Source organism: Pongo pygmaeus, chromosome 10 (assembly GCF_028885625.2).
Source record: "Pongo pygmaeus isolate AG05252 chromosome 10, NHGRI_mPonPyg2-v2.0_pri, whole genome shotgun sequence".
NCBI lineage: Eukaryota > Metazoa > Chordata > Mammalia > Primates > Hominidae > Pongo > Pongo pygmaeus.
In genome coordinates, this window is record NC_072383.2 from 26,095,534 (window position 1) to 26,122,356 (window position 26,823).

The window sequence follows — 26,823 nt, forward strand, 5'->3', positions numbered from 1 at the left end:
ACTGGCGTGAGGTGTTATCTTATTGTGATTTTGATTTGCATTTCTCTAATGATCAGTGATGTTGAGCTTTTTTTCGTGTTTGTTGGCCACGTGAATGCCTTATTTGGAGAAGTGTCTGTTCATGTCCTTTGCCCACTTTTTTTTTTTTTTTTTTTTTTTTTTTTTTGAGACAGAGCCTCGCTCTGTTGCTCAGGCCAGAGTGCAATGGCATGGTATCGATCTCAGCTCACTGCAACCTCCACCTCCCAGGTTCAAGCGGTTCTCCTGCCTCAGCCTCCCGAGTAGCTGGGACTACAGGTGCACACCACCATGCCCAGCTAATTTTTGTATTTTTAGTAGAGACAGGCTTTCACCACATTGGCCAGGCTGGTCTCGAACTCCTGACCTCAAGTGATCTGCCTGCCTCAGCCTCCCAAAGTGCTGGGATTACAGGTGTGAGCCACTGCGCCTGGCTTAAAAAAGTAGTTTTTAATGTTTTGTGTGTGTGTGTGTGTGTGTGTGTGTGTGTGTGTAAATTTGTTAAAGTTCCTTGCAGACTCTGGATATTAAACCTTTGTCCAATGGATAGATTGCAAAAATGTTCTCCCATTCTCTAGATTGTCTGTTGACTCGGATGATAGTTTCTTTTGCTGTGCAGAAACTCTTTAGTTTAATTAGATTCCATTTGTCAATTTTTGCTTTTGTTGCAATTGCTTCTGGTGTTTTCATCATGAAATCTTTGCCCGTGCCTATGTCCTGAATTGTATTGTCTGGATTTTCTTCCAGGATTTTTACAGTTTTGGGTTTTACACTTAGTCTTTAATCTATATTGAGTTAATTTTTGTATAAGGTCTGAGGAAGGGGACAAGTTTCAGTTTTCTGCATGTGGCTAGCCAGTTCTCCCAGTACCATGTATTAAATAGGGAATCTTTTTCCCTTTGCTTATTTTTGTCAGGTTTGTCAAAGATCAGATGGTTGCATGTGTACAGTCTTATTTCTGAGTTCTCTATTCTGTTCCATTGGTCTATGTATCTGTTGTTGTACCAGTACCATGCTATTTTGTTCCTGTAGCCTTGTAGTATAGTTTAAAGTTGGGCAGCATGATGCCTCCAGCTTTGTTAATTTTTCTTAGGATTGTCTTGGCTATTTGGGTTCTTTTTTTGATTCCATATGAATTTTTAAATAGTTTATTCTAATTCTGTGAAGAATGCTAATGGCAGTTTAATGGGAATAGCATTGAATCTATAAATTACTTTGGGCAGTATGGCTGTTTTCATGATATTGATTCTTCCTATCCATGAGCATGGAATGTTTTTCCATTTGTTTGTGTCCTCTCTGATTTCCTTAAGCAGTGGTTTGTAGTTCTCCTTGAAGAGGTCCTTCACTTAAGGGGTTAATATTTAGAAAATATAAGAAACCCCTACAACTCAAGAACAAATAACTAGATTTAAAAACAGGCAAAAGACTTGAATAGACATTTCTCAAAAGAAGACAACAAATGGCCAACAGGTGTACAAACAGATACTCAACATAACTAATCATTAGGAAAATGCAAGTTAAGACTATAATTAGATACTGTATCATATCTGTTAAGATGGCTATTATTTTAAAAGATAAGTGTTGGTGAGGATGTAGAGATATTGGAGTCCTAGTGCACAGGTGGGGGAATGGAAAGTGGTGCAGGCACTATAGAAAATGTTACGGAGGGCCAGGCACGGTGGCTTATGCCTGTAATCCCAGCACTTTGGGAGGCTGAGGCGGGCAGCCTCATGAGGTCAAGAGATCGAGACCATCCTGACCAACATGGTGAAACCCTGTCTCTACTAAGATGCAAAAAATTAGCCGGGCATGGTGGCGTGCACCAGTAGTCCCAGCTACCTGGGAGGCTGATACAGGGGAATCATTTGAACCTGGGAGGTGAAGATTGCAGTGAGCCGAGATCACGCCACTGCACTCCAGCCTGGCGACAGAGCGAGACTCCATCTCAAAAAAAAAAAAAAAAAAAAAAAAAAAGGAAAGAAAATGTTACAGAGTTTTCTCAAAATATTAAAAATTAAACTACCATCTGATCTAGGAACCCCACTTCTGGGTATTTATCCAAAACAATTCAAATCAAGACCTGGAAGAGCTATTTGCATTCCCATTTCATTGCAGCATTATTCTCAATAGCCAAGATTTGGAAACAACCTAAATATCCATGGATGATTGGATGAAGAAAATTTAGTATATAAATACAAGGGAATATTATCCAACCTTTAAAAAGAAGGAAATTCTACCACATATGACAACATGGATAAACCTGGAGGACACTATCCCAAGTAAAATAAGTGAGTCACAGAACAACAAATACTGCACGATCCCACTATCTGAGGCATCTAAAACAGTTGAACTAATAGAAATAGAGAGAATAGTGCTTGCCAGGGGCTAGAGGAGGGGAAATGAGGAGTTGCTACTCAATAGGTATAAAGTTTCAGTTATGCAAGGTGAAGATGTTCTAGAGATCTGCTGTACAACATTCTGCCTGTAGTTAATAATACTGTATTGTACACTTAAAAATTTGTTAAGTGGGTAAATCTCCTGTTAAATGTTCCTGCCACAGTTAAAGAAAAAGAGAGAGAGAGAGAGAGACAACTATAAGCTATTGAAGGACGCTCAGTGGAAAGTGTGGTGATGTAGGCAGTTTTTATTTTTGCTTAGGATTTTGTTTGCTTGTTTACCAGTATGGTAAGCATTCTGTGAGACCATTCTTGCCTCTCAAGTGGTCCTTCTTGTAACCAGGGCTGGATTTGTGCCAGTGTGCAGTGGCATTCTGACTAAATGTTAACATTTGAGAGGCATGCACAAGGCCTACAGCTGACACTCTCTTCCTTGTTGTTTTGCAACTCCCAACATTTATCACCACTTTGAGTTAAGGTCCGTATTCAAGTCAAACTGTTTCCAGATAATCATTGATGTACTGGCATGTAACACACGTTAAATAATCTCATCTGCTAACAGAGAGTAAGTGCATTTTTACATGTTTTGGAGATTAGAATTGGATCCAAATGAGGTGTAACGTAATGGCACCATGAGATCTGTGGTGGGGAAGGGTGATGGGGAGAAAAGCTTCAGCAAAAAGAGGATTAAAGTAGAAATATCAACCGCCAGCTTTCATCTATGCCCGGGGGCGGTTCTTCCTGTGCTCGTGGCACGTGTTTATACTATGATTGACAACCCTTAAGGAGAAAGGATAAAGTCATGAAACAAAGCTCTCTTTCCTTTTCTTTTCCCTCCCCCGACCTTTACCCCATTCCTTTCTTTTTCTGTAAAAGCTAGCTGTGATGTGTAAATGTTGCACCTGTCACCCTGACCTCATTGTAGAGCCATCTTCTGAGCAACTCGCAACTGATGCTAAGTGCTATGAATGCAGCTGTGGGAACTGAACACACCAGTGTAAAAGATGAAACTAGAAGTCCTTATCTGTAAAGTGAGGGTGTCAGGCTAAGCGACCAATAAGCTTTGTTTAAGATTTTATATTTGTGAAGCATTTATATGTAAATACTTTCACTTTTTCCTCTGATCTCTAAGGAAGTGGTGTTAAGTTTGAGTTTGTCACAATTTCACAGGGTGACTGACTCTTAGTTGAAATGTCACTGACAACTTGTGGTTTGGACTTTTTTTTTTTTTTTAACTCCAGTCAGAAACAACTAGAAGCCATTAAACAACTACAGGAAGATGCTGTCAACCAGGAAGGCATCCTTAGGAAGAGGCTCCAAGAAACCAGCCAACGGCTGGAGGATGCGGAGGAGCAGGTAGGGTGGCTCATGGCTACATTAGATTCAGGGGACATCTCCTCAGATGCCCTGCAAACCATGAAATAAAAATGGAGGAGGAACAACAACAACAAACAACAAAAAAAAAAGCAAAGAGGAACTGCAAGTTCAGTCCCTAGCGACTAACAGTGAGCAGAGGAAGTAAAGGGGGAGTTGTAAGAGAGGCGGTATCAACAGCCTGCTGATGAAAGAGGCGACTCTGCAGAAAGAGGCAACTTGACATATCAGGACTTTAACCGCTGTAGAAATAGCTCAGGCACACCAAGCCCATGCAAACACAGAATTGCAGAAGTTCAGGAGAGGCTTATCACTTCCCTGAGAAGAAAAACACATTTTCAGTTTCGCCTGCATCATAAGAGTGAGCACTCCATTGCTTTCTTTCCTGGCCACACTGCTACAATCCAGTACTAACTATCCATATCCAGGGTAAGGATCGAGATCGAGAAGCCCACTCTGCCAGGGAAAAAGCTACATCTTTACTGCATAAATTAGAGGAAGCAATTTCGGAACAACGGAACCTTCAAACTATAAATACTGAATTATCGAACACTTGCCAGGCACTTCAGCAGAAGACAAGGAAACTGAAGAGTGAGTAGCAAATATTCATTTATGACCCAGTTTTTGTCCACCCTGAGGCGGGGCATAGGACTACAGACATTTTTCTAGATTACAGCTAGGATATTATTCCTGAATTTATGACAATGAAATGGTTTGAGAAGGCAATATCGTGGGGCTTTCAGAGAGGTTTGCTGAGTGGCTAGGTGCATGCATGGGTTTAACCATTAACTTCCCTTTTTGCTTTTTTATTATAAGCTGGTTTTGTCTGTGGCTGTTTTTTTCTTTTAAAATTAAATAAAACTCAAAATTTCTAAAAGTAAACAAGGAGAAAAATCTAGTATGCATGGTATATTTGAACTTGCAAGTTGTTATATATTATACTCTGATTTTATTAGCTAGTTTTTTCCTCTCATATGGTAGAAAAGGCCTTTCTCGTCTGTTTTCTTTGGGAATTTTAGGGGATTGGGCAAAATAATTATGAATTCAGTGTATATCAAAATATCAAACGTGTGAAAATTCTTTTAAAGTTTTAATGCATTCTCTACATATGTATTTTGCATTTTAAAAATTGGAATATTTGTCATTTTTGTATATTACCCAAAAGTATATAAACAGTTACCAGAGATTTATGTGAGAAGACAGTTGTCACATTACAGATGTCAGATTAGCTATAAAATTGTTTCATTCTAGAAACATAATATGGTAAAAATAAACCTTACTTATTTAGCCATTTATCAGACAATTGCTTTTGTTCAGCCAGTTTCTTGTTCTAGCAGTATAAATATTCTTTTTATAGAAAGTTACTTGGTTTGAGAAATCAACATTGTTTGTTGATTGTTATATAATTATAAATAATTATATATTTAATATATAAGCTTAAGGTAGGCTAGAGATGAAAAATTTCAGACTTGCGTTTGTTTTGGATTTGTTGTACCCTTTCTACTATTATCTAAGAAAGCTATTTAGGAGTTTAAGAAATAGTCTAGTTTTAAAATAGCAATGGTTTGCTGGACACAATGGCTCACCCCTGTAATCCCAGTATTTTGGGAGGCCGAGGTGGGCAGATTGCTTGAGCTCAGGAGTTTGAGACCAGCCTGGACAACATGGCGAAACCCTGTCTCTACAAAAAATTACAAATAAATAAATATATAAAACGTTAAAATAGCAGTGGTTATTCAACATATTATTGTCATAATTTTTAAACCTTTATGAATTTGCCAGTTTTCAATAATTCTAAATATTCTGATTCACTCTGTTAAGCTAGTAAGGCAGTCTTTAAATTACACAGTCTGTGTGTTATTTTACTACTGCTCAGAGGGCATTGGAGAAGGTTCCCTTGTGATTAGAACTGTTCATGTTGAGACATGAATCATAAGGCATTCCAAAGTTGGTTTAAGGTGTGTCTGCTTTAGACACGGTGCCCAGGACTATTCTTTTGCTCCAGTTTTGCCTTTTGATTAAATCAATATTATACCTGAGTTTTATAAACTACTAAGGATTTGTTCCCCTTCCTCACTGTGATTTTCTTGCAGTATTTTCTTAGAAGAGTCAACTTTAATAACTTACCCCAAAGTGCACGTTCTTGATATTATGAACTTGCTATTGTTGTCTTCCCAGTTTATCTTCACGGCCTAATAGATTCAAATACACTTAAAAGCAGAATATGAAAGCTGCCCTGGGTTGATACGTGTATTTTTTTCTGCCTGGGTAAAGTAGAGTGGACACTTCCTTTCTGTCTTGAGTTATGCATAACCTGTCCAGATTTATGAAATCCCTTACTTGTTACTTGTATCTTTTGCTGCCCAAAAAACCCATACAAATCAGGATTTTGCTTGTATGACCATGTACTTACGATCTTTCTAACAATGCGCTTTAAATTCAATCTTTGAGAGAAGAGGGAAATTTAGATAGCACGTATTTTCAAAATGTTCTATATAGCAGATGTTCCAGATAGACTGCGAACAAATGTCAATGACTGCAGTTATCACACAAACACGTCCACGCACATCCCGCCGTGACCACTGCCACCCCATGCTGTTTGAGTTCTGAGTCAGACATCTGATTCTGAGTCAGAAAACAAAACATATTTATATCTATTTAGCTTTTCTGAAACTCTCTGGCTAGTTTAATAAATTCACAAAGTATTTCAGACGATTGTTTTCTGATCCATCTAAGTTGCATCAGCACATTGTGTGGGGATGCAGCTGGGTTGTCCAAATGTTCAGATCAATGTGCATAATGTTCACACTAGAACTGGAAATTTATATGTGACATTTGATCAGAAATCCTGAACTTCATCTTGAATAAATGATATTGTTCAAGTTTTCAATTGCCATCAGGACTGGGCTGATTTATGAGGCAATTCATGTGCATGATATTCTTCAAGAAATGTGCCATGAAAACTGTTCAATTGCTTGAATGGTTATTTGTATATTTTATTTCTTCTGTGTCTAAACTTTGTTTATATCTAAGTATCTTGTTAATATACACATGACTGGAGTATAATTGGTTAATTGGTGTTTGCTTTAAAAAGGAAATTTTTTTTTATTATACTTAAGTTCTAGGGTACATGTGTACAACGTGCAGGTTTGTTATGTATGTATACATGTGCCATATTGGTGTGCTGCACCCATTAACTCGTCATTTACATTAGGTATTTCTCCTAATGCTATACCTCTCCTATCCCCCACCCCATGACAGGCCCCAGTGTGTGATGTTCCCCGTCCTGTGTCCAAGTGTTCTCATTGTTCAATTCCCACCTATGAGTGAGAATATGCAGAGTTTGGTTTTCTGTCCTTGTGATAGTTTGCTCAGAATGATGGTTTCCAGCTTCATCCATGTCGCTACAAAGGACATGAACTCATCTAAAAAGGAAATTTTTAAAAGCTTATAGGATGTGTATATAACATATTAGGGTGAATCTTATGTACAGAAATCATGGACTAATTGATACAATCCAAAACTATCACCCCCTTACTATTCACCATCTCTTGTTCCCATCTGACGTGAAATCTTCATGGAGTCAGTCTTCTAATAGACAATGAGAGAATTACCTTTAAGAGTCACAAATTTTTCCTTGAAAAGAGATCCTGGGAAACTCCGATATAGCATAATTTCTTATTTGAACGTAGTATCTGCACATGAACTTCGTAGTTTAGAGGAGGCTTTCACCTAGATGATATCACTGCAAACACTCTTCTAGCTTGCTATTCTTAGCATGGAGGGCGGGAGGTTTGGGAGAGGTAAAACCCTTAGGGCTTGGAGCATGGATTCAAGATGAAAGCCTTGTCCTAAGCAGTCAGTAAACAGGAGGGAAATGAGCCAAAGAAGGCAGGTGCAGGGATCCAGGTGATTGAGATACTTAAAGATAGAAGGTTTTGGGGTGATGGCCAAGGAGAAAACCAAAGCCAAATATAGCTTGCTCAACAACTCTGATGGGATAGGGACCCAAGTTTTCCCAAATGAAAAATGCAGATATGGAGAAGTAATCTGGGAAGTATAGTATAATGATTAAGAACACGGGATTTGAAATTAACAAACCTGTGTTCTCACTCAAAGTCGGCAAAAGACTGGCTGAGTAAAGTTGAGCAAATCACATTGCCTCTCTGAGCTTCAGTATCCTCTTCTGTTAAATGCAGTTGTTGTGAATTATATAAATAACATAATAAATGCAAAATAGTAGCTAATGCTTGGCCACAGTTGATATTTGTGTTCTGCTAGAACACGTTTCTATAACATGAATCATCTCATTTGTGATTTGTAAATGGAAAATGCTATGGTTATATAGTATAGAAATTATGTTGTTTCATTCACGATTTTCTTGGGACTTGGATCTGGATTGGTAGGAATAGAACTCTCACCTTCCTCAGGAAAGGAAAAAGTCCTTAGCTTGGCTGCTGAACAGGCAACAGGAACTCTTTCAGCTTTATTCTGAGAAAATTAAAATAAGTGTCTGCACCTGGGCCTCCCGCACAAAGTCACTCTGGGCTCTACCGGGCTCTGGACTCTACAGGGCTCTACCCCAGCCTTGTAGAGCCCTGGTCTGTGTCCAATCATACTCCCTCCTGTGTTCACCTTGTTAGCCTCGCTGCCTCTATCTGCATGTGCCTTTCACCCCACCAACACTGTTCTAGTGAAAGCATCACCAGCATTTCCACTCTCTTGTTTCTGTGTATTTCTAATATCCTGTGAGGCATTTAAAGATGCATGTCTGAGTGATGCATGTGATCTTCTTAGTACTAATAATTTAATAATTGTGTTTGTTAGTACTCTGGTTACAGTGTTGCACATACATACAGATAGGTAGATAGGTAGGTAGGTAGATATTTTTTTTTGAGACAGGATCTCATTCTGTCATCCAGGCTGGACGATAGTGGTGGGATCATGGCTCACTGTAGCCTCAACCTCCTGGGCTCAAGTGATCCTCCTGCCTCAGCCTCCTGAGTAGCTAGGACTATAGGTGAGCACCACTATGCCTGGCTAATTTTTAAATTTTTTGTAGACATAGGATCTCACAATGTTGCCTAGGCTGGTCTCAAACTCCTGGGCTCAAGCAATCCTCCTGCCTCAGCCTCCCAAAGTTTTGGGATTACAGGCTTGAGCCGCTCTGCCCAGCTGCATGTATTTTTTTAGTAGTTTCTTCCTAACCCTATTTCTCTCATAATCCCTGCATTATTTTGTTCATATACTTTTAACTTCTTTTTCATTAATGTATTTAACATGTCATAAAATGTTCAGATCTCAGGTATACTATTCAACCAGGTAGATAAATACACATCAAAACACAGAATTTCTATTACCCCAGAAACTTCCGTTGTGCAACTTCCCAGTCCATGCCCGGCCCCCATCTCTAGCACCCTAAGGAACAACCACTGGTCTGATAGGTTAGCTTAGCCTGTTCTAGAACTCAGTTACACAGTATGTACTTTTTTGTGTGTTTGTCTTTTTTTTCTGTCAGCATGACGGGATGGGATTATGTTGTGTTTCTTAGTAGTATTTTTTTATTGTTGAATTGTATTTCCTTGTATGCACATTCCAAAATTTGATTGTTTTTTTCTGCGTTATTGGATATCTGCAGTATATGCAGTTTGGGGTTACGATGGACAAAGCTGCTATGAACATCTGTGTACAAGTCTTTGTGTGCACATATATTTTTATTTCACCTAGAATAAATATCTAGGAGTAGAATTGTTAGGTCATAGCATAGCTGTGACTCTCACTTTTTAACAAACTGTCAAACGGTTTTTGATAGTTTTTATAGCATTTCACGCTCCCACCAGCAGTGTGGGTGGCTTTAGTGTTCCACATCTTCAGTATTTAGTAGTGTCAATCTTTGTCATTTTAGCCACTCTACTAAATGGGTATTTCATTGTGATTTTAATATATATTTTTCAGACTTAGTGATGTTGGGACCTTTTTCACGTGCTGATTGGCCATTGTATATCTTCTTTGTGAAGTGTCTAAGTCTTTCACCCATTTTAAAATTAAGTTTTCTGTCCTTTTATTATTGGATATAAGTCCTTTGACAGATATGTGCTATGAATAGTTGATCTTAGTCTGGGGTTCTTTAATGAACCCTGATATTTTTAATATATGATTTTACAGAACATGAGGTTTTTTCCAGTATAGATAGTATTATACAGTCCCGTACTCTATAAATGTCATCCATCATTGATAGCTAACATGATTACGGCTCTAATAATGTTATAATTTTCATTTTCAACAGCCAATCAATTGTGGAGCCTTTGCCTGAGACCTCATTGCTTAGTCATTTAGAAAGTTGCTTTATCTCAACTTTCTTCAGAGGCAATGTATCCAAGACACCTGGTCCCATCCTACATGGCAGATGGCAACAGCAGGGGATACAGTAGCCATTGTTTCACTTCCTTCTCTATGAAGCATATATTTGTTCTAGAGGCATTACGGGTCCAACTCCAAACATGTAAAGCAGAATGCAAAGGTGAATGCAAATTGTGGTCATAAGCCAACTTGTTTTGCCATGTGGAAAATATGGAAATAGTTGCTATACATTGCACAAAACATCTGTTGAAATAAGGCTTTCAATTTGAATGCTTCGAGATAGACTGTTTCTAAAACCCAAGATTGCCTGGTGAGCAAGCAGATGAGCAATTTAGACAACCTTATAGTAGCTCATCATCGCTTCTGAAACACGGCTTCATTGGCAATTGTAACACAGTGTTCTGAATTTGTATTTGGGAGATACACGACCTTCAGAAACACATCATGGCCACTTCTTATTGCTTTGGTTGCTATTGTTTAGATGGAGGTCAGAAGGAGGACAGGGCCTTCCTTCTTAATACAGTTAAGACAGAATTTTTTAAAAATTTCATCTTTACCAGAGTCCTAAGTATTAATAATAAATTTTAAATTACTTTTGTAGGTTAGAAATACTTATTTTTTTTTCCGCTGAGACAGAGTCTTGCTCTGTCACCCAGAGCTGGAGTGCAATGGCTTGATCTCGGCTCACTGCAACCTCCGCCTCCTGGGTTCAAGCAATTCTCCTGCCTCAGCCTCCCAAGTAGGTGGGACTACAGGTGTGCGCTACCATGCCTGGCTAATTTTTTTGTATTTTTAGTAGAGACAAGGTTTCACCATGTTGGTCAGGCTGGTCTCGAACTCCTGACCTCAGGTGACCCATCTGCCTCGGCCTCCCAAAGTGCTGGGATTATAGGCATGAGCCACCGCGCCCAGCCTAGAAATACTCTTTTAAAAATATGCTTTTCTTCCTATATGAGGGAGATGTTTGAAAAACAAACATCTGTTTTGCTCCTAGTGGGCCTAGTAACACTATGTCAAGCTTGATTGAGAAGTAAGTTATTTTTACCAAAAAAAAGTCCTATAAAATAAAAAATTTACATAGGTAATTTTCTACATAATTGAAGCTTTTAGAGCCTTTTTCCTGAAAAAAAAAATTAAAAATTAGATTATGTACTTCTTTTCATTAGCATTATGCTCATGAGTCAGAATTTCTTCAGGCTATTAAGATATAAAACTGTTGGTTTATAAAATAAGAAGCACCAGATTTCTATGTATTTTGGATGCCAGAGTATCTGCTGTTAATAATTTTCCTGGCTGTTAGTGATTTTTTAAAAAAGTGGTAGCTATTAATATGCTTCCATCTAGCAGAGCTCCTTATATCCTTGTTTAAGTTTTGCTTTTAATCTTCTTTGGCCTGAGAAGGCAGTCAAACTGGTGAAAATTATGTATACACCCACAGCCCACTGCTTGAGTGGAAGTGTGAGATTTGCCACGTGAATAAAGGCATAAATATCAGTATCTATTCTAGTTGTTCAAAAGATTTGGGTTTATTTTCCGGTTTTGGCTATGTTTCAGAGAGCAGGATTTGTCAAATAAATAATATGTTATTATGTACATCAAAGAGCTAGTTAAATATTAGATACTTTTCCCCCATTTCCATTATTCCAGGCATAAGACCTTTGGAGATATTACTTAAGCAGAAAAACAAATATTTTTAGTTTCACAGAACGATACCCTGAGTTAAGCTCTTTTCCATGAGTCTAATCTCAGCTCCATGACTTACCAGTTACCTTTTCAATCCTCTGTACATCAGTGTTCTCATGATCTGAGATCTACTTGCAGGATTCTGGGATCCTAGGGCTGTAATTTGAGGGCTCAAGGAGAGGCTTATTGGAGGGAAGATTTCTTTATCAGTAGGAGGTCAGACTGAATGACCTCTAAGATGTATTCTTTTCTTTTTTTTTTTTTTTTTTTTGAGAGGGAGTCTCGCGCTGGAGTGCAGTGGCATGATCTTGGCTCACTGCAACCTTCACCTCCCAGGTTCAAGTGATTCTCCTGCCTCAGCCTCCTGAGTAGCTAGGATTACAGGCATGCGCCACCACACCCAGCTAATTTTCATTTTTTTTTTTTTTTAGTAGAGATAGGGTTTTGTCATGTTGGCCAGGCTACTCTCGAAGTACTGGCCTGAAATGATCTACCCACCTTGGCCTCTCAAAGAGCTGGGATTACAGGTGTGAGCCACTGCACCAGGCCTAAGGTGTATTCTTATCTTAAGATTAGACAATTCTGCGACTCACTTCTAGAAGACAATTCACATGTATCTATCAAAGTAAAATTTAAATACCCAAGGGAGATAATGGTTTATCTGTTCTAGCCTGCTTTTCCATTTTTCCCGAGTCATAAGTTGAGAGTGCCATTCCCAGAAATCATTATTTTCCGTTTCCTTTTCTTCAGGCCCCAAATTTAAAGCCATTAAAAGTTTATGAAGCAATGAAATGAATTAAGGAAGACAAGGTTAAATATACTCACACTGGGCATAGTGGCTCATGCCTGTAATCCCAGCACTGTGGGAGGCCGGGGTGGGTGAATCACCTGAACTCAGGAGTTTGAGACCAGTCTAGACAACATGGTGAAACCCATCTCTACAAAAAATACCAAAATTAGCTGAGTGTGGTGGAATGTGCCTGTAATTCCAGCTACTTAGGAGGTTGAAACAGGAGGATGGCTTCAGCCCAGGAGGCGGAGTTTGCAGTGAGGTGAGATCATGCCACTGCACTCCAATCTGGGCAATAGAACCAAACCCTGTCTCGAAATAAATTAATTAATTAAATTAAAATGGTCATATTGAGCTGGTTATAAATTCTCTTTGTAGCAACAATTGAGTCACTTCAAAAGAAGCTCGTTGAAGGGGAACACCATGGCTTGCTGTTTCAGGTAAAATATCTCTGTGATATGTGTTCAGTTACTGTGGAGGAAATTGTTCGATTCATGTAAGGTTTTGAAGCTAATTTATAACAGACAATGACTTTAATCATTAAGTTAAATAACCAGTTTAGAAGAAAATGTTTTGGTGGACTTTGTTCTCTTGTGTGCTTAAAGTATTTAGCAAAATAAGAAAGGAGATCTTACATTAGTGAGTGGCTGCTGATAACACCTTCTAGAGAGGAAGCATTTCAGAATTTTCTTTGCCCCACCACTATATCTATTAGTGAAGAGCCAGTTTTTCAGTCTTGGGGACCTCCTTTCTGACAGTAAGGGCATATCATTCAATTTATAATATGCTGAAATTTTGAGTATTCTTGAATAGGCTTTGATGGTTACTGTCTCTTTTTTCTTTCTCATATTTGAATTAAACTTTCTATTTCTTTCTGTATGGGTCATCTCAAGATATCCCCGGTAAAGTGTATTTCCTTCCCTTATGATACTTGGTGAAAATCCTTTTTGTTCAGAAATGAAGAACATAAGGGAACAGCAAGGCAGCAAGGTTGGCACTGGAGGAAGATGATGGAGGAGGAAAGAAAGAAGGGTGATATTTGCATGTATCTGTTTCTAGGGCATCATGCAGAATGCAGACACATCTGTTAAAGCAGGAAAAAAAAAATCGTGGAAGATTAAGCTAGGCAGAGTGCCTAAAAAGCCCTCTGCAATAAGTTGAGCTGGAAAAACCTCCATATCTAAAGATGCTTTAATCATCTCAAGAACACCAACAATGTTTTCTATTATAATATAACTGTGATAGATGTGAATCTACCTCTTGGATTAAGGCAATAATTTTATAGATATCAAATTTTCACAGACACCATTTTCACTACTCTGAGTTACATCTCTAACAAGCTTCTCTAGCCTCTGCCTACAGATTTCAATGACAAAGCCATTCAGTTTCTTGTTCCTGATCTTTGGATTTCATTCCTAGATCAAGTAATGGGGCAAACACAATGGGAGGTTTAAAATTACAAATGTGTTCCCTTGGAGTAGAATACAAAAAGAACTTGTCAATTTCACTCACTTTAGGTAGTGTCATATCTTTTATTAAGTCTAATGTGTTTGGGATCTTTGACTCTTTCATCATTCTGTCTTCGAATACACTCTACCATTTTCTCTTGACAGAACTTTTTAGAAGAGGAATTTCCTCACTATGATTCCCTGTCCTGCGCAGATGCAATTCAACAACCTCTTCAAGAAAAATTGGTAATTGCAAGCTTTTTGAAATTATTTAGGTAGTAATTGTGAATCAACAACTATCCTGTAATAGAAAGCTAAGTCCAGTATGTATCAGTAGCCTTAGAACTGTATATATTGCTTTTATCAAGAGATTATCAAATGAGGCAACAGATACCCATTTTTGTAAATGTACACATACACACACACAAACCTAGTTGGTCCTTTGTCGCCCAGGCTGGAGTGCAGTGGCGCGATCTCAGCTCACTGCAACCTCCACCTCCCAGGTTCAAGAGATTCTCCTGCCTCAGCCTCCGGAGTAGCTGGGATTACAGTCACACACCACCACGCCCGGCTAATTTTTGTATTTTTAGTAGAGACGGGGTTTCCCCCTGTTGGCCAGGCTGGTGACCTGAAGTGATCCACCTGCCTCGGCCTCCCAAAGTGCTGGGATTACAGGCATGAACCACCGCATCCGGCCTGTTTTACTTTTTTTTAATTGCAGTAACACGAAGAATTATGTAACTAAGTTTATTCCTCACCTATACCTCTTTCCTCAAAGCCTTTGTTTACATCAAAGTGTCAATTATTTGGAGTTGATGATGTTAGCATTCTCCTAGATTACTAAATTGTGACTTTTAAATAAGAATTATAATTTACTCATATGTATACCTTTTGATCAAACACTTGAAAGCTTTTTTACTTGACAGCATTTATTTTCTTCTTGATCTCTCTCACAGGGTCACTTGAGACTAGTGATATCCTTTCTACCTTTGAAAATGGAGGTAATAGATTATGAAATATATGTTACATTCCTTTAGATGGCTAATACTACTTGGTTTTCTGTTCAGAAGCAGTGTTGCCACAAAGTATATGGTGGTCAAGAAGCAAGACTACATCAGACACCCCTGACCTTGAAACATACGTGCTGGTACACACCTCTGCTGGGTAAGCCCCCCTTCTATACCTGCTCAGACACAAGTAGGGGTAGAGTTCTATTTGAAAGGGAAAATAACTAGTTATTATTACATTTGTATAGCAAGAATTGTTGAATACGTGTATATTTACCCCTGAATTTAGTCAATCAATATATATTTGAGTACCTACTCTGTGCAAGGCACCATATTATGCATGATAAAGAATAAGTCCTGGCCAGGCACGGTGGCTCATGCCCATAATCCCAGCACCTTGGGAGGCCACAGCAAGTGGGTTGCTTGAGCCCAGGAATTCGAGACCAGCCTGGGCAACATTTCTAAAACAAACAAACAAAAAAGAATAAGTCCTAAAGTAGCTCACAAACTAGCAAAGAAACAAGACCTGGGCTCAGAGAAGTCAAAGATGATTCCATGGAAGAGGTTAGAGTTGAATTGGCCTTGAAAGATTAGTTGGCTTTGGAAAAGCAAAAAACATCAAAACAGTATTCTAATGGGTGAGAGTAACATGAGCAAACAAAACAAAAAAATAAGAAGAGAAGTAAGAATCAAAAGCCTTAAGTGTTTGAAAAAGAGCCAAAGGTAGGCAAGTCATTTTGAAAACGAAAGGTTTCGGGTTGAGATACAGTAGAAGAGACATTTGGAGAAGGAAAAGTGGGTTGTGGGTCAAATTTATACTCAATGCCAAGAGAAAGAGCTTTTATTCTAAGAAGCGGTCAAAGTAGTGACACCTCTCAGCATAACATGGATGCAGTTAAAACCTAAAATTAATGTCTAGTTCTGAAATGACAAAAGAAATGATTATCAAAGTAAATTTAAGAAGGAATAAAGAGAAAAAGTGGAGTGATTTGTGGATCATTTAAATTTGAGAAGGAAAAACTACTAATACTAATGGAGTGTCTATTTTGTGTCAGGCAATATAAATTGGTGCTTTTTAGAGATTACTTGCAATAACTCAGTAACAATAACCACCACCAACAGTGGGAGTACTTAAACAGTGCTTGCTGGCCAGGTGCAGTGGCTCAAGCCTGTAATTCCAGCACTTTGGGAGGCCGAGGTGGGCAGATTGCTTGAGGTCAGGAGTTGGAGACCAGCCTAGCCAATATGGTGAAACCTCGTCTCTACTAAAAATACAAAAATTAGCTGGGCATGGTGGTGCACAGCTGTAGTCCCAGCTACTCAGGAGGCTGAGGCAGGAGAGTCACTTGAACCCAGGAATTGGAGGTTGCAGTGAGCCGAGATTGTACCATCACATTCCAGCCTGGGCGTCACAGTGAGACTCAGTCTCAAAAAAAAAAAGAAAGAGAGAGAGAAAGAATGCTTGCTATGTGCCAGACACAGTTCTATGCTCTTAACATATCTATTAACTCATTTAATCCTCAACATATCCCTATGAGGTAGAAGTTAATATAATTACCATTCAAAAGATAAGGAAACAGAGGAACATTGAGTTAATAATTTTCCCAAGGTCATCTGTCACTTTATACATAAGCAAACTGAGGCTCAGAGTGGCTTAGTTATTTATTCAAGATCACACAACTGGTATGTGGCAGAGCCAGGATCTGAACCAAAAATTTCTGATTAACCCTAAACCTTATGTTTTTTCTATTAAATTCTGCTGCTTCCTATACTCAGAAACACACATAACAAGATGGTTTTCCCTAATAAATGATTTGTCATCTCAACCTATTTCCCCTACCACTCTTTGATGGGTTCTAATTACCATGTCTAATACTTTTCTCTTCTGGAGGCTGCAAAATTGTTCTGTAAAAGACCAGATAGTAAATATTTTAGTTTCTGCTGTAACTACTCAACTTTACTGTTACATCACACAAACAGCCATGGACAATGTGTGAACAAATGGGTGCAGCCGTGTTCCAGTAAAACTTTATTTATTTTTTGAGACAGGGTCTCACTTTGTCACTTAGTGGCATGAACACGGCTCACTGCAGCCTCAACCTCTTGGGCTCAAGTGATTCTCCTGCCTTAGCCCCCCAAGTAGCTGGGATTACAGGCACATGCCATCACACCCAGTTAATTTTTGTCGTTTTTGTAGAGATGGGGGTTTGCCATGTTGCCCAGGCTGGTCTCAAACTCCTGAGCTCAAGCAATCCACCTGCCTTGGACTCCTAAAGTGTTGGGATTACAGGCATAAGCCACCACACCTGGCCACAGTGAAACTTTACAAAAACAGGCAGCTGGCTGGATTTTCACCTGCTGGCTGTGGATTGTTAATCTCTCTAGTTGCTTAGTGGGCACGGGTTTTCTGACCTCTCTCACACTTAAAAAAACTTTTTTGAAATTATTATTTTGTAAATATTATTATTAGAACTAAAATTATTATTTTATATATATTAATATTACTATCATTCCCAAATGCTTTATTAAAATTAAGCATTTGACGTTTTTACCCTCTGTGATTAGGCATCAAGGGAGTTTATGTTAAAATGTTAATAGAAGCGGGTTAACTTTCACTTTTTCAGTCTCTCAAGAAGGAAAGACTTTATGCTTCAATATAGTTTGAACCAGAAATTGGTCTCTATTTTTATTTTTTTCTGTTTACTGCAGATGCCTTATCTCTGGATAGTTTTACAGCAGTTCCAACCCCGGAATCAACACCTTTCTCAGGTGTAGCCCACCAAATCCACACTCTGTGTGAAAGGCCCATAAAGGATGGTGCTTTGGATGTAACAAGACAACACAAGTAGGTTAAGAGCAAAATTTACTTACTCTACTCCTCATGGGTAGCCTATTCCCATTGCCTAACATTTTAATTGGTCGGATTTTCATAATGTGAGATCACATCTTTATTGTGGAACTTCTCTAACTTCCTGAAAATTTACAATTTCTTTCTTTCTCTTTTTTTTGAGATGGAATCTCACTCTCTTGCCCAGACTGGAGTGCAGTGATGTGATCTCGGCTGCCTCCTGAGGTCAAGCAATTCTCATGCCTCAGCCTTCCAAGTAGCTGGGACTACAGATGCATGCCACCATGCCCAGCTAATTTTTGTATTTTTAGTAGAGATGGGGTTTTGCCACGTTGGCCAGGCTGGTCTCGAACTCCTGGCCTCAAGTGATCTGCCCTCCTTGGCCTCCCAAAGTGCTGGGATTACAGGTGTGAGCCACCACGCCCAGCTGAAAATTTAGAATTTTGAGATAAAGTTATTGCTGTAGTTTTCTTGGAGTGTAGTTTTCTTGCTTTTCTTGAATTTCATAATAGCACTCTAAAGCTTAAAAGACAAATTAGACTACCTAAAATGTTTCCACTTTTTAGGAATATACCATAGTCTGCTAAGTTAACATAGGTAGATTTTGATCATAATTCTCTTTCTTTCACATTCAAAGTTAACACATCTTTGGGAACCTGTCCTTGTCCCTGCACCCTACCCTCTTCCTCTTTAAGTACACAGACTAATCTTCTAATCTAAAGGAAAAACACACTCACCAATGGAGTGTTTTTTTCCTACTGTAGTCTCAGTACCACACTTCTGATACCAGATGTGTGGGGGTTTTTTTCCCCACACTCCAAGCGATTTTCCACACACCAATCACTTCTCCAGCAGACATGAAATGGGCGTCCAATAATTCAGTTCAATTCCAACATTATCTACCTGGAAATAGCATACGATTCCACAGGTTAAGGGCTCAGTTCCACAAGGCTGGTCCCTGCTTGAGATGCCACTTGCAGGTTCCAGACTGTGACCTGTGCTTCTGACCAACTCTCTATAAATTGGGAGTTGCCAAGACCCCCTTCTTGGGTTCAAATAATTTGCTAGAGTAGCTCACAGAACTCAGGGAAACACTTTCCTTACATTTATCCACTTATTACAAGGTTTATTTTATTCATTTATTTGTTTATTTAAATTTATTTTTTTGGAGGCAGGGTCTCACTCTGTCCCTCAGGCTAGAGTACAGTAGTAATTTGGGCTCACTGCAACCTTGACTTCCTGGGCTCAGGTGATTGTCTCATCTCAGCCTTCTGAGTAGCTGAGACCACAGGTGCCTGCCACCACACCCCGCTAATTTTTGTTTTTTGTTTATGTTTTGAGACAGAGTCTCCCTCTGTTGCCCAGGCTGGAGTGCAGTGGCATGATCTCGGCTCACTGCAACCTCTGCCTCCTGGGTTCAAGCAATCCTCCTGCCTCAGCCTCCGAAGTAGCTGGGATTACAGGCGCTTGCCACCATGCCCAGCTGATTTTTGAATTTTTAGTAGAGACAAGGTTTCGCCATGTTTGCCAGGCTGGTCTTGAACTCCTGACCTCAGGTGATCCACGCACCTCAGCCTCCCAAAGTGCTGGGATTACAGGTGTGAGCCACAGCACCTGACCTTGTATTTTTCATAGACACAAGGTTTCTCCATGTTGCCCAGGCTGGTCTTGAACTCCTGGACTCAAGTGATCCTCCCATCTCAGCCGCCCAACATGCTGGGATTACAGGCATTAGCCACTGTGCCAGGTGACAAAGTCTATTTTAAAGGATACAAATAAACAGCCAGATGAAGAGATACATCGGAAAGGTTTGGAAACGTCTCAAGCACAGGAGGGTCTGTCTTTGTGCAGTTGGGGTGTGCCATCTTCCCAGCACATGGCTATGTTTTAGTTCACCAAATCAGAAGCTTTCCAAGTGCTGTCCTTTCAGGTTTTTATGGAGGCTTCACTAGGCACAATTGATTAAATCATTGGCTATTCGTGATCAGCTCAGCCCCCTCCCCTCCCAGGAGCTTGGCAGGGTGGAGTTGAAAGTTCCAACCCTCAAACCACAGACTGGTTCCCCTCGCAACCAGCCCCTCATCCTGAGGCTATCCAGAAGCCCACCAAGAGACACTGCTTTAGAACAGAAGATGCTCGTAATACTCAGGAAATTTCAAGAGATTCAGGAGCTCTGTGTCAAACACTCCTATCACTCAGGAAATTACAAGGTCTTAGACACTCCATATCAGGAACCAGGATCAGAGACCAAATATTAGAGTAAAGATTCCCCTAGCACCTCTGTCTACAAGGATTTTAGGAGGTCTGTCTCAGGAACTGGGGACATTGATCACAATATCAACGACATCCTGCTAAGTTAACTTAGACAGGTTTTCATCCTATTTCTGTTTCTTTCACACTGAAGGTTAACAAGCCTTTGGGAACCTATACCTGTCCCTGCCCTCATCCTCCTTCGGTGTTCATTTGCACCTGCCTTTTTAAGTATACAGACTCATCTTCCTTAGGAAACATTCAAAAATATCAGTGCATTTTGTGAGGGCCTAATCTACCTCAATAAAATTTCCCTTCTGTATTGAGGGTGAGGAAGGATGGCTTTGAATTGCAAATGCTTCATTTTCATTTTTGGCTGGATTCTCTGTTGTTTGTAACCTCTCTCTGATGGAGGTGGGAACTCTCTTTCATTATGTGTTACTTAAACCATGAACTTAATTAGAAATTTGATAAAATTAGGACTGGGCATAGGGGAGTGAGAACTATGTTATAGTTTAGTATCTGCTAAGATTTGCAGTTTTTTCACCTGTAGTAAATAACTCTACTTCCTACTGCCAGGCGCCCAGGCCCCACAAGTGGCCCCAACCCAGGAACAAATCTCTCAGGCTGCATCAGGATGAATGATGACCCAAGTATGGAAGTGAGTGTTGGACTGGATTTTGGTTTCATTTTCAGTACTACCATATCCTGTTCTTCTTCTATGGGTATTCTTTTTCCCTGTCTTTTTTATTTTTTAAGTATTATGGATATTCTTGTAGCAAGTCTCAGTCTGCTATTCCAAAACTCAGATGCATGAGAAATAGCAACCTTTGAAGTCAAGAAATTAAAGTTATTTAATATGAGGGCTTTCTACCCTGTGTTTAGTATACACTGTGGGTTATAGAACCAAAAAGAGATTTCAATGAAGTGAGCTAAACTTTTTGTTTGAGAGGCAGGCTGGTTTGGGACTTAAATTCACTAATGACTGTAAGAAGCCTCAGATCCCGTTGATTCTCCAAGAATGGAGGTCAAGACTGGATAATCTTTGAGGGGCTGGTACCCTTTGTCAAAGACCACAAAGCACGGCCATGCCCATGGAGAGTAGTCAGGTGTTAATTGGCAAAGTTAGGTGCTAATGCCACTTTTCTACCCAAGAAGAGAATAATGCTAAATGCCCTGAGAAGGTTACTTAGGTCACTGTCTCTATCATTGAGATGTGGTTGGAATGCCTTCCTCAGTCTGCAGCCTGAGCCTCGTGATCTTCTCAATCAAATGGAGCAGGCAGTTCTGTTTCAGGATCTGGCAGTCCATCATTCTTCTTTCTTTTACATTTTAATTGAGATATAACTCACCCACCAGACAATTCATTAATTTAAATTATTCACTTAAATAACTTTCAGTATATTCACAGAGTTGTACAACCATCACCACAATCGGTCTTAGAATACTTTGATCACCCCAGAAATAAACTGCATACCCATTGGTAGTCTCTCCCTATTTCCTCCTGTCCCCAACCCCCAGCTGGAGGCAACCACTAATCTACTTTCTGTCCTATAGATTTGCCTATTCTGGACATCTCATATAAATGGAATCATACAATATGTGGCCTCCTGTGCCCAGCTTCTTTCAGTTAAGATTCTCAAGGTTCTCAGCATAAGGCTCTCAAGATTCATCCATGTCATAGCATGATATCAGTACTTCATTCATTTTTATGGCTCGATAATATTCCACTGTATAGATACACACCACATTTTGTTTTTCCATTCATCAGCTGATGGGCATTTGAGTTGTTTTTACTTTTTGGCTATTGCAAATGATGCTATTATGAGCATCAGTGTATTGGTTTTTGTGTAAACATGTTTTTAATTCTTTTGGGTATATTCCTGTGGCAGAGTTACTGCATCATGTGGTAACTCTATGTTTAATGTTTTTGAGGAACTGCAAAACAGACTTCAGGGGTGGCTATATCCTTTTACATTTCCAACAGCAATGTATGAAGATTCCAGTTTCTCTGTATCCTCATTAAATATTTGCCTATTTTTTATTAAAGCCATCTTTGTGGGTACAAAGTGATACCTCACTGTATTTTTGATTTGCACTTCTCTAATGATTAATAATGTTGAACATCTTCTCATGTTTGTTGGCCATTTGTATAACTTCTTTGGAGACATGTCTACTCAGATCCTTTGCTCATTTTAAAGATGGGATTATATTTCTTTTTACTATTGAATTGTACAAGTTGTTGTTATTCTTCCTGTTAAGTGGGTATATGGCATTGTTTTTGTTCATAAATACCTGTCCGAGCAGCTAAGAAAAAGGAAATGAATCTATTTTGCTCTTACCTAGAGGCCAAGGTGGGCGGATCACTTGAGGTCAGGAGCTCAAGAACAACCTGGCCAATATGGTGAAACCCCATCTCTACTAAAAATACAAAAATTAGGTGGCGGGCACCTATACTCCCAGCTACTTGGAAGGCTGAGGCAGGAGAATTGCTTGAGCCCAGGAGGCAGAGGTTGCAGTGAGCCGAGATTGCGCCACTGCACTCCAGCCTGGGTAACAGGACAGGACTCCATCTCAAAAAATAAAAACAAAAATAAATTGAAAAATTTTTTAAATATATTTTGCTCTTACGTAGCAATTCTTATAAAGTTTTAGTAAAGGAAGTTGAACTTGGAAGCTTACAGGATGTTTGGTTATTAGTAATTTCCCTTTTATCTGGCACTGAGTTTACTAAGAAGAAGGAAGAAACAAATATCAGTTGTGTGCCAGGAACTTTGTACAAAAGCATTTCCACATGCCATGTGATTAATCTTCTCCACACTCCTCTGCTTTTTACAAAGGAGGCAACTGAAGTTGAGGGAGTTAAATAACTTGCCCATGATCACTCAATTAATAAATAACAAACCTGGGATTAAAATTCAGATTTGTCTAGCTTCAAAGGATACAGGCGTTTTTCATGGCCACTCTTAGTACACTGAATTTAGACATTTTAATCGTAATCACTTAGCATTACCTTGAAAGTATTTTTTTTTTGGCTAAGAAACGTACTGCCTTTTATATCTAAAAGGACCTCCATATTGACTCTTATTAGGATATGTGACTGCGTGGTTTTGTCTATGGTCTTCACACCCATTAAGAAATAGGAGCTGGGCTGGGTGCGGTGGCACACGCCTGTAATCCCAGCACTTTGGGAGACCGAGGCAGGTGGATCACCTGAGGTCAGGAGTTTGAGACCAGCCTGGCCAATGTAGTGAAACCCCATCTCTACTAAAAAATACAAAAATTAGCCAGGCATGGTGGCAGGCACCTGTAAAACCAGCTCCTTGGGAGGCTGAGGCAGGAGAATCACTTGAATCTGGAAGGAGGAGATTGAGTGAGCCGAGATCGTGCCATTGCACTCCAGCTTAGGCGACAAGAGCGAAACTCCATCTCAAAAAAAAAAAAAAAAAAAAGAAAAAAAGAAAGAAAGAAAAAGAAAAAAAAGAAATGAGTGCTAACAGACATCACAATTGAGCCTCCAGTCACACGCTCCTGTAGGTTCCCTGAAGATTTTCTTATGTCTTCTGTAGTTTGCAACAGCCCAGGAATTAGTCTGTTGGCTGCACCTTCTGACCGATCCCGCCGATTCTCAACCTTCCCATTCCAGGTTTCTGCTCCACTGGAGAATCTCAACAGCCTGGTAACTGTACTCTCTGCCTCTGCCCCTTGTCCCTTGAGCAATCCCCACCTACCATCATTTTATACTCACATTATCTCTTAAGAAAATAGAAAGCTCTCCTTAGAAAACACTTTTCTAAGCATTGTTATTGGTAATAAGTACAGGGAATTAGAGTAAAATATAAGATATAAATTATTTTAAAAACATAATATATGTTTATCATCCCAGTGGACCCCCCAAACGATGGGTGTTTTCTTAACTCCTTGTCTCTACACGATGGATTCCGTCAATCTCTACAGCCTTATAACAAACAACTTGACCTGGTGTTCGAGTCCCTCTCTAAACTGGTTGCAGTCTACCTTTTTACCTTTATTTCCCCATTGTTGTGTATGGTTGTGCCTGTACGTCAGCCAAACCAGGTAGCCTGTATTGTCAGAATATATCACACAAACCTGTTTGTGCTGTTTTCTTTGCCCAGAACAATGTATGCTTTTCCATTTGTCAAAATTCTATTAGACTGTCAAGGCCCATTTCAAAAACCAATAAAAACTTTTTCTGTGGTAGCATAAAATGTTGACATTCAAGCATCTCCAGTCCTTCTTGAGGTGGAAATCATAATGGATTAAGAGTGGGGAGATGAGGTTTTTCTGTGGGTTGGCCTCTGTGTGACTCTGGGAAAGTCGTGTTTTCAGGCCTGTTCCCTCATTTCTCAATGATCCAACTCAGAAAAAAACTAAGCTCACTTCCTCCTTTGAGACCCTTGTAACTCTCTGTGCCTCCCTTTTCTTGTCACCTGTATACTGGTTTGCATTGTAGTTATTTATTTTCTTATATTTATTTGTGTATTAGGTGATCAAATTGCTGGACAGTACCCTTATTTGGCCATTAACCAATGCGCATGTAGCACCCTGCATAGGATTATATACAGTAGCTGCCCAATAATATTTGTTGAATGCCTATTTATTTAGGTTGTACTCACTACAAGGTCTGTTTAAAACACTGAGAGTGAGCACTCAATTAGCTTACTGCTTTCTGACTCATTTCTTTGGGCTGGTGCTCCCAAGAACTTGAGATTCACTTTCTGTTCCTTCCCCATATTCACAGAGGAAGCTGTCTTCTAATATCTTTCCCAGAAGGCACAGTGCAATATAAAAGTGAACATCATTATTCATAAGCACGTCTTTGGGAGAGCAAAGAACGCTAACAAGATTAATGTCTCAAAGAGAACATCTCAAAGTAAAATAATTTGGAGCCCTGTTTGGGACATTGTTGAGGAAAAAAGAACTTCTTTATTGACCCAATAAATTAGTTTATTTGGGATATTTTGGTGTAGTTAGGAAAGAAGGAAACAAATTATTTCCAGTCCTTATCTTTTGGAGATTCATTCTGAAATATTTACGGATAAAAATGTTATGATGTCTGGCATTTGCTTCAAAACAAGGCAGGGGTAGGTTTCGAGGGTGAGAGTTTGAAACAAGATTGGCCATAGGTTGGTAATTGTTGAATCTGCATGATGAATATACCAGGATTCATTAGATTCTTTGTTCTGTCTACTTTTGTATTTATCTGAAATTTTTCCTAGTAATGCTCTAGAATCTTTAGCCACATAGCATAGGCTGTAGAATGAAGCACACCTAGATTGGAGACTGGCTTTATTACTTATTAGCTGTGTGAACTTGGACACATGGCCTAACCTGTCTGAATTTGCTGTGTCCCCTGTGAAATAGACATTGATTTTCATAGTTCTTTTGAGGATTCAAATAAACACACACAAATACATTACATATATACATATATTTCCACATATCTATATCACTGAGTTCTGGCCTAACCTGTCCATGGAAACAAACCAAGTAGGTCATACGTAGAGGCAAGACACTGCCTCTCAATGCCTTGTTTCCCCACTTGCTGATGACTAAGAAGGCCTTTCCTTTCATGGAGTCATTTCCCAACATTTCCAGTGATCTCCAGAGGTGCATACCAAATATATCCCCATGTTCTTCAGGCCTCACCGACTAGTGGCTTCCATGTAGACTTTTAACCTCTTGAGAAATTGTGGGGCCAAGAAGTTGGTTTCACGACTCATGTCTCTGCAGTTCTTTTGGTTGGTTGTCCACACTGTCCTATGACAACCAAATTGATTCTTCCTTCTATCTTACCTCAGTCTCAACTCTGACCCCACCAAGATACTCTGTAACATATGCAAAATACCTGAATCATAGTAAACCTCAAAAAGAAAATTAGCTGGTCATATTACCCAGAATCAGAATTATCAGCAGCATGAAGGCCAGAGGATATCTTGAAACAAGCCAATGATTTGGAGGTGAATTTCTCTGTTTTTCTTTTGGCTGTTAAAAAAATTACATATACCAAATATTAAGTGTCTTGTCTCTCTTTGAGTTATCCTTCATGTTATTACATGCTTTTGTCTAAGATATACTATCATTGGGAGGAGGTGATTTATTAAGGCTAAGAACAGGATCAATTTAAAAATATCTCAGAAGATTTTCTGGCTATTGTCTGTCCTGTTCTTCCAAGTTGTATGTGGGTGCAGCATTAATAACCTTGGAGAATAAATAACATTGCCAGTTGCAAAATTGGAACATGTAGAAGTTGACTGATAACTATATTATAAATGAACCTGAAAGTGGTAGGTGTAACCTGTAGATCTGAGGGTGTGGTATACCTTTAGTTAGGAAGAGAAAAAATAAATGCAAACCTATGAGCAAATTTAGCTTTGTTTAGGTTCCAGTAGTTCTAATCTTTTAAAATTCAACTTAGCATTCTTCCTCTTTTTGGAACATTTAAACAGACACTGAGTCAAGTCAGAAGTAAGTCTATATAGACTCTTTGTTATTTTTTTGTTCTCAGAAAATCACGTTTATTTAAGTATCAGTTATCTAAAATGGGTCAAATAGTAAACATTACATTGGAACCATAAATGTTTATTAGTAGAAGTTTTCTGATCACAAAATCTGTAGTTTAGTATTT

At 39.2% G+C, this 26,823-nt stretch overlaps 1 protein-coding gene across 3 annotated transcripts in view; it reads left to right on the forward strand.

Annotated features, from left to right (window-relative positions):
• The window catches only part of IRAG2 (inositol 1,4,5-triphosphate receptor associated 2), a 111,458-nt gene that overhangs the window by 51,622 nt on the left and 33,013 nt on the right, over positions 1–26,823 (forward strand). Inside the window, exons 18-24 of one of the 3 annotated variants that reach the window (XM_054443129.2) lie at positions 3,656–3,770; positions 4,217–4,379; positions 13,000–13,061; positions 14,235–14,315; positions 15,137–15,233; positions 17,786–17,921; positions 20,754–20,835. In XM_054443129.2, coding sequence (XP_054299104.1) covers positions 3,656–3,770; positions 4,217–4,379; positions 13,000–13,061; positions 14,235–14,315; positions 15,137–15,233; positions 17,786–17,921; positions 20,754–20,835 — 736 coding nt within the window. Of the gene's footprint in view, positions 1–3,655; positions 3,771–4,155; positions 4,380–12,999; positions 13,062–14,234; positions 14,316–15,136; positions 15,234–17,785; positions 17,922–20,753; positions 20,836–26,823 lie in introns of those variants that run through there. The other 2 variants (XM_054443130.2, XM_054443132.2) reach the window with 2 other exon arrangements.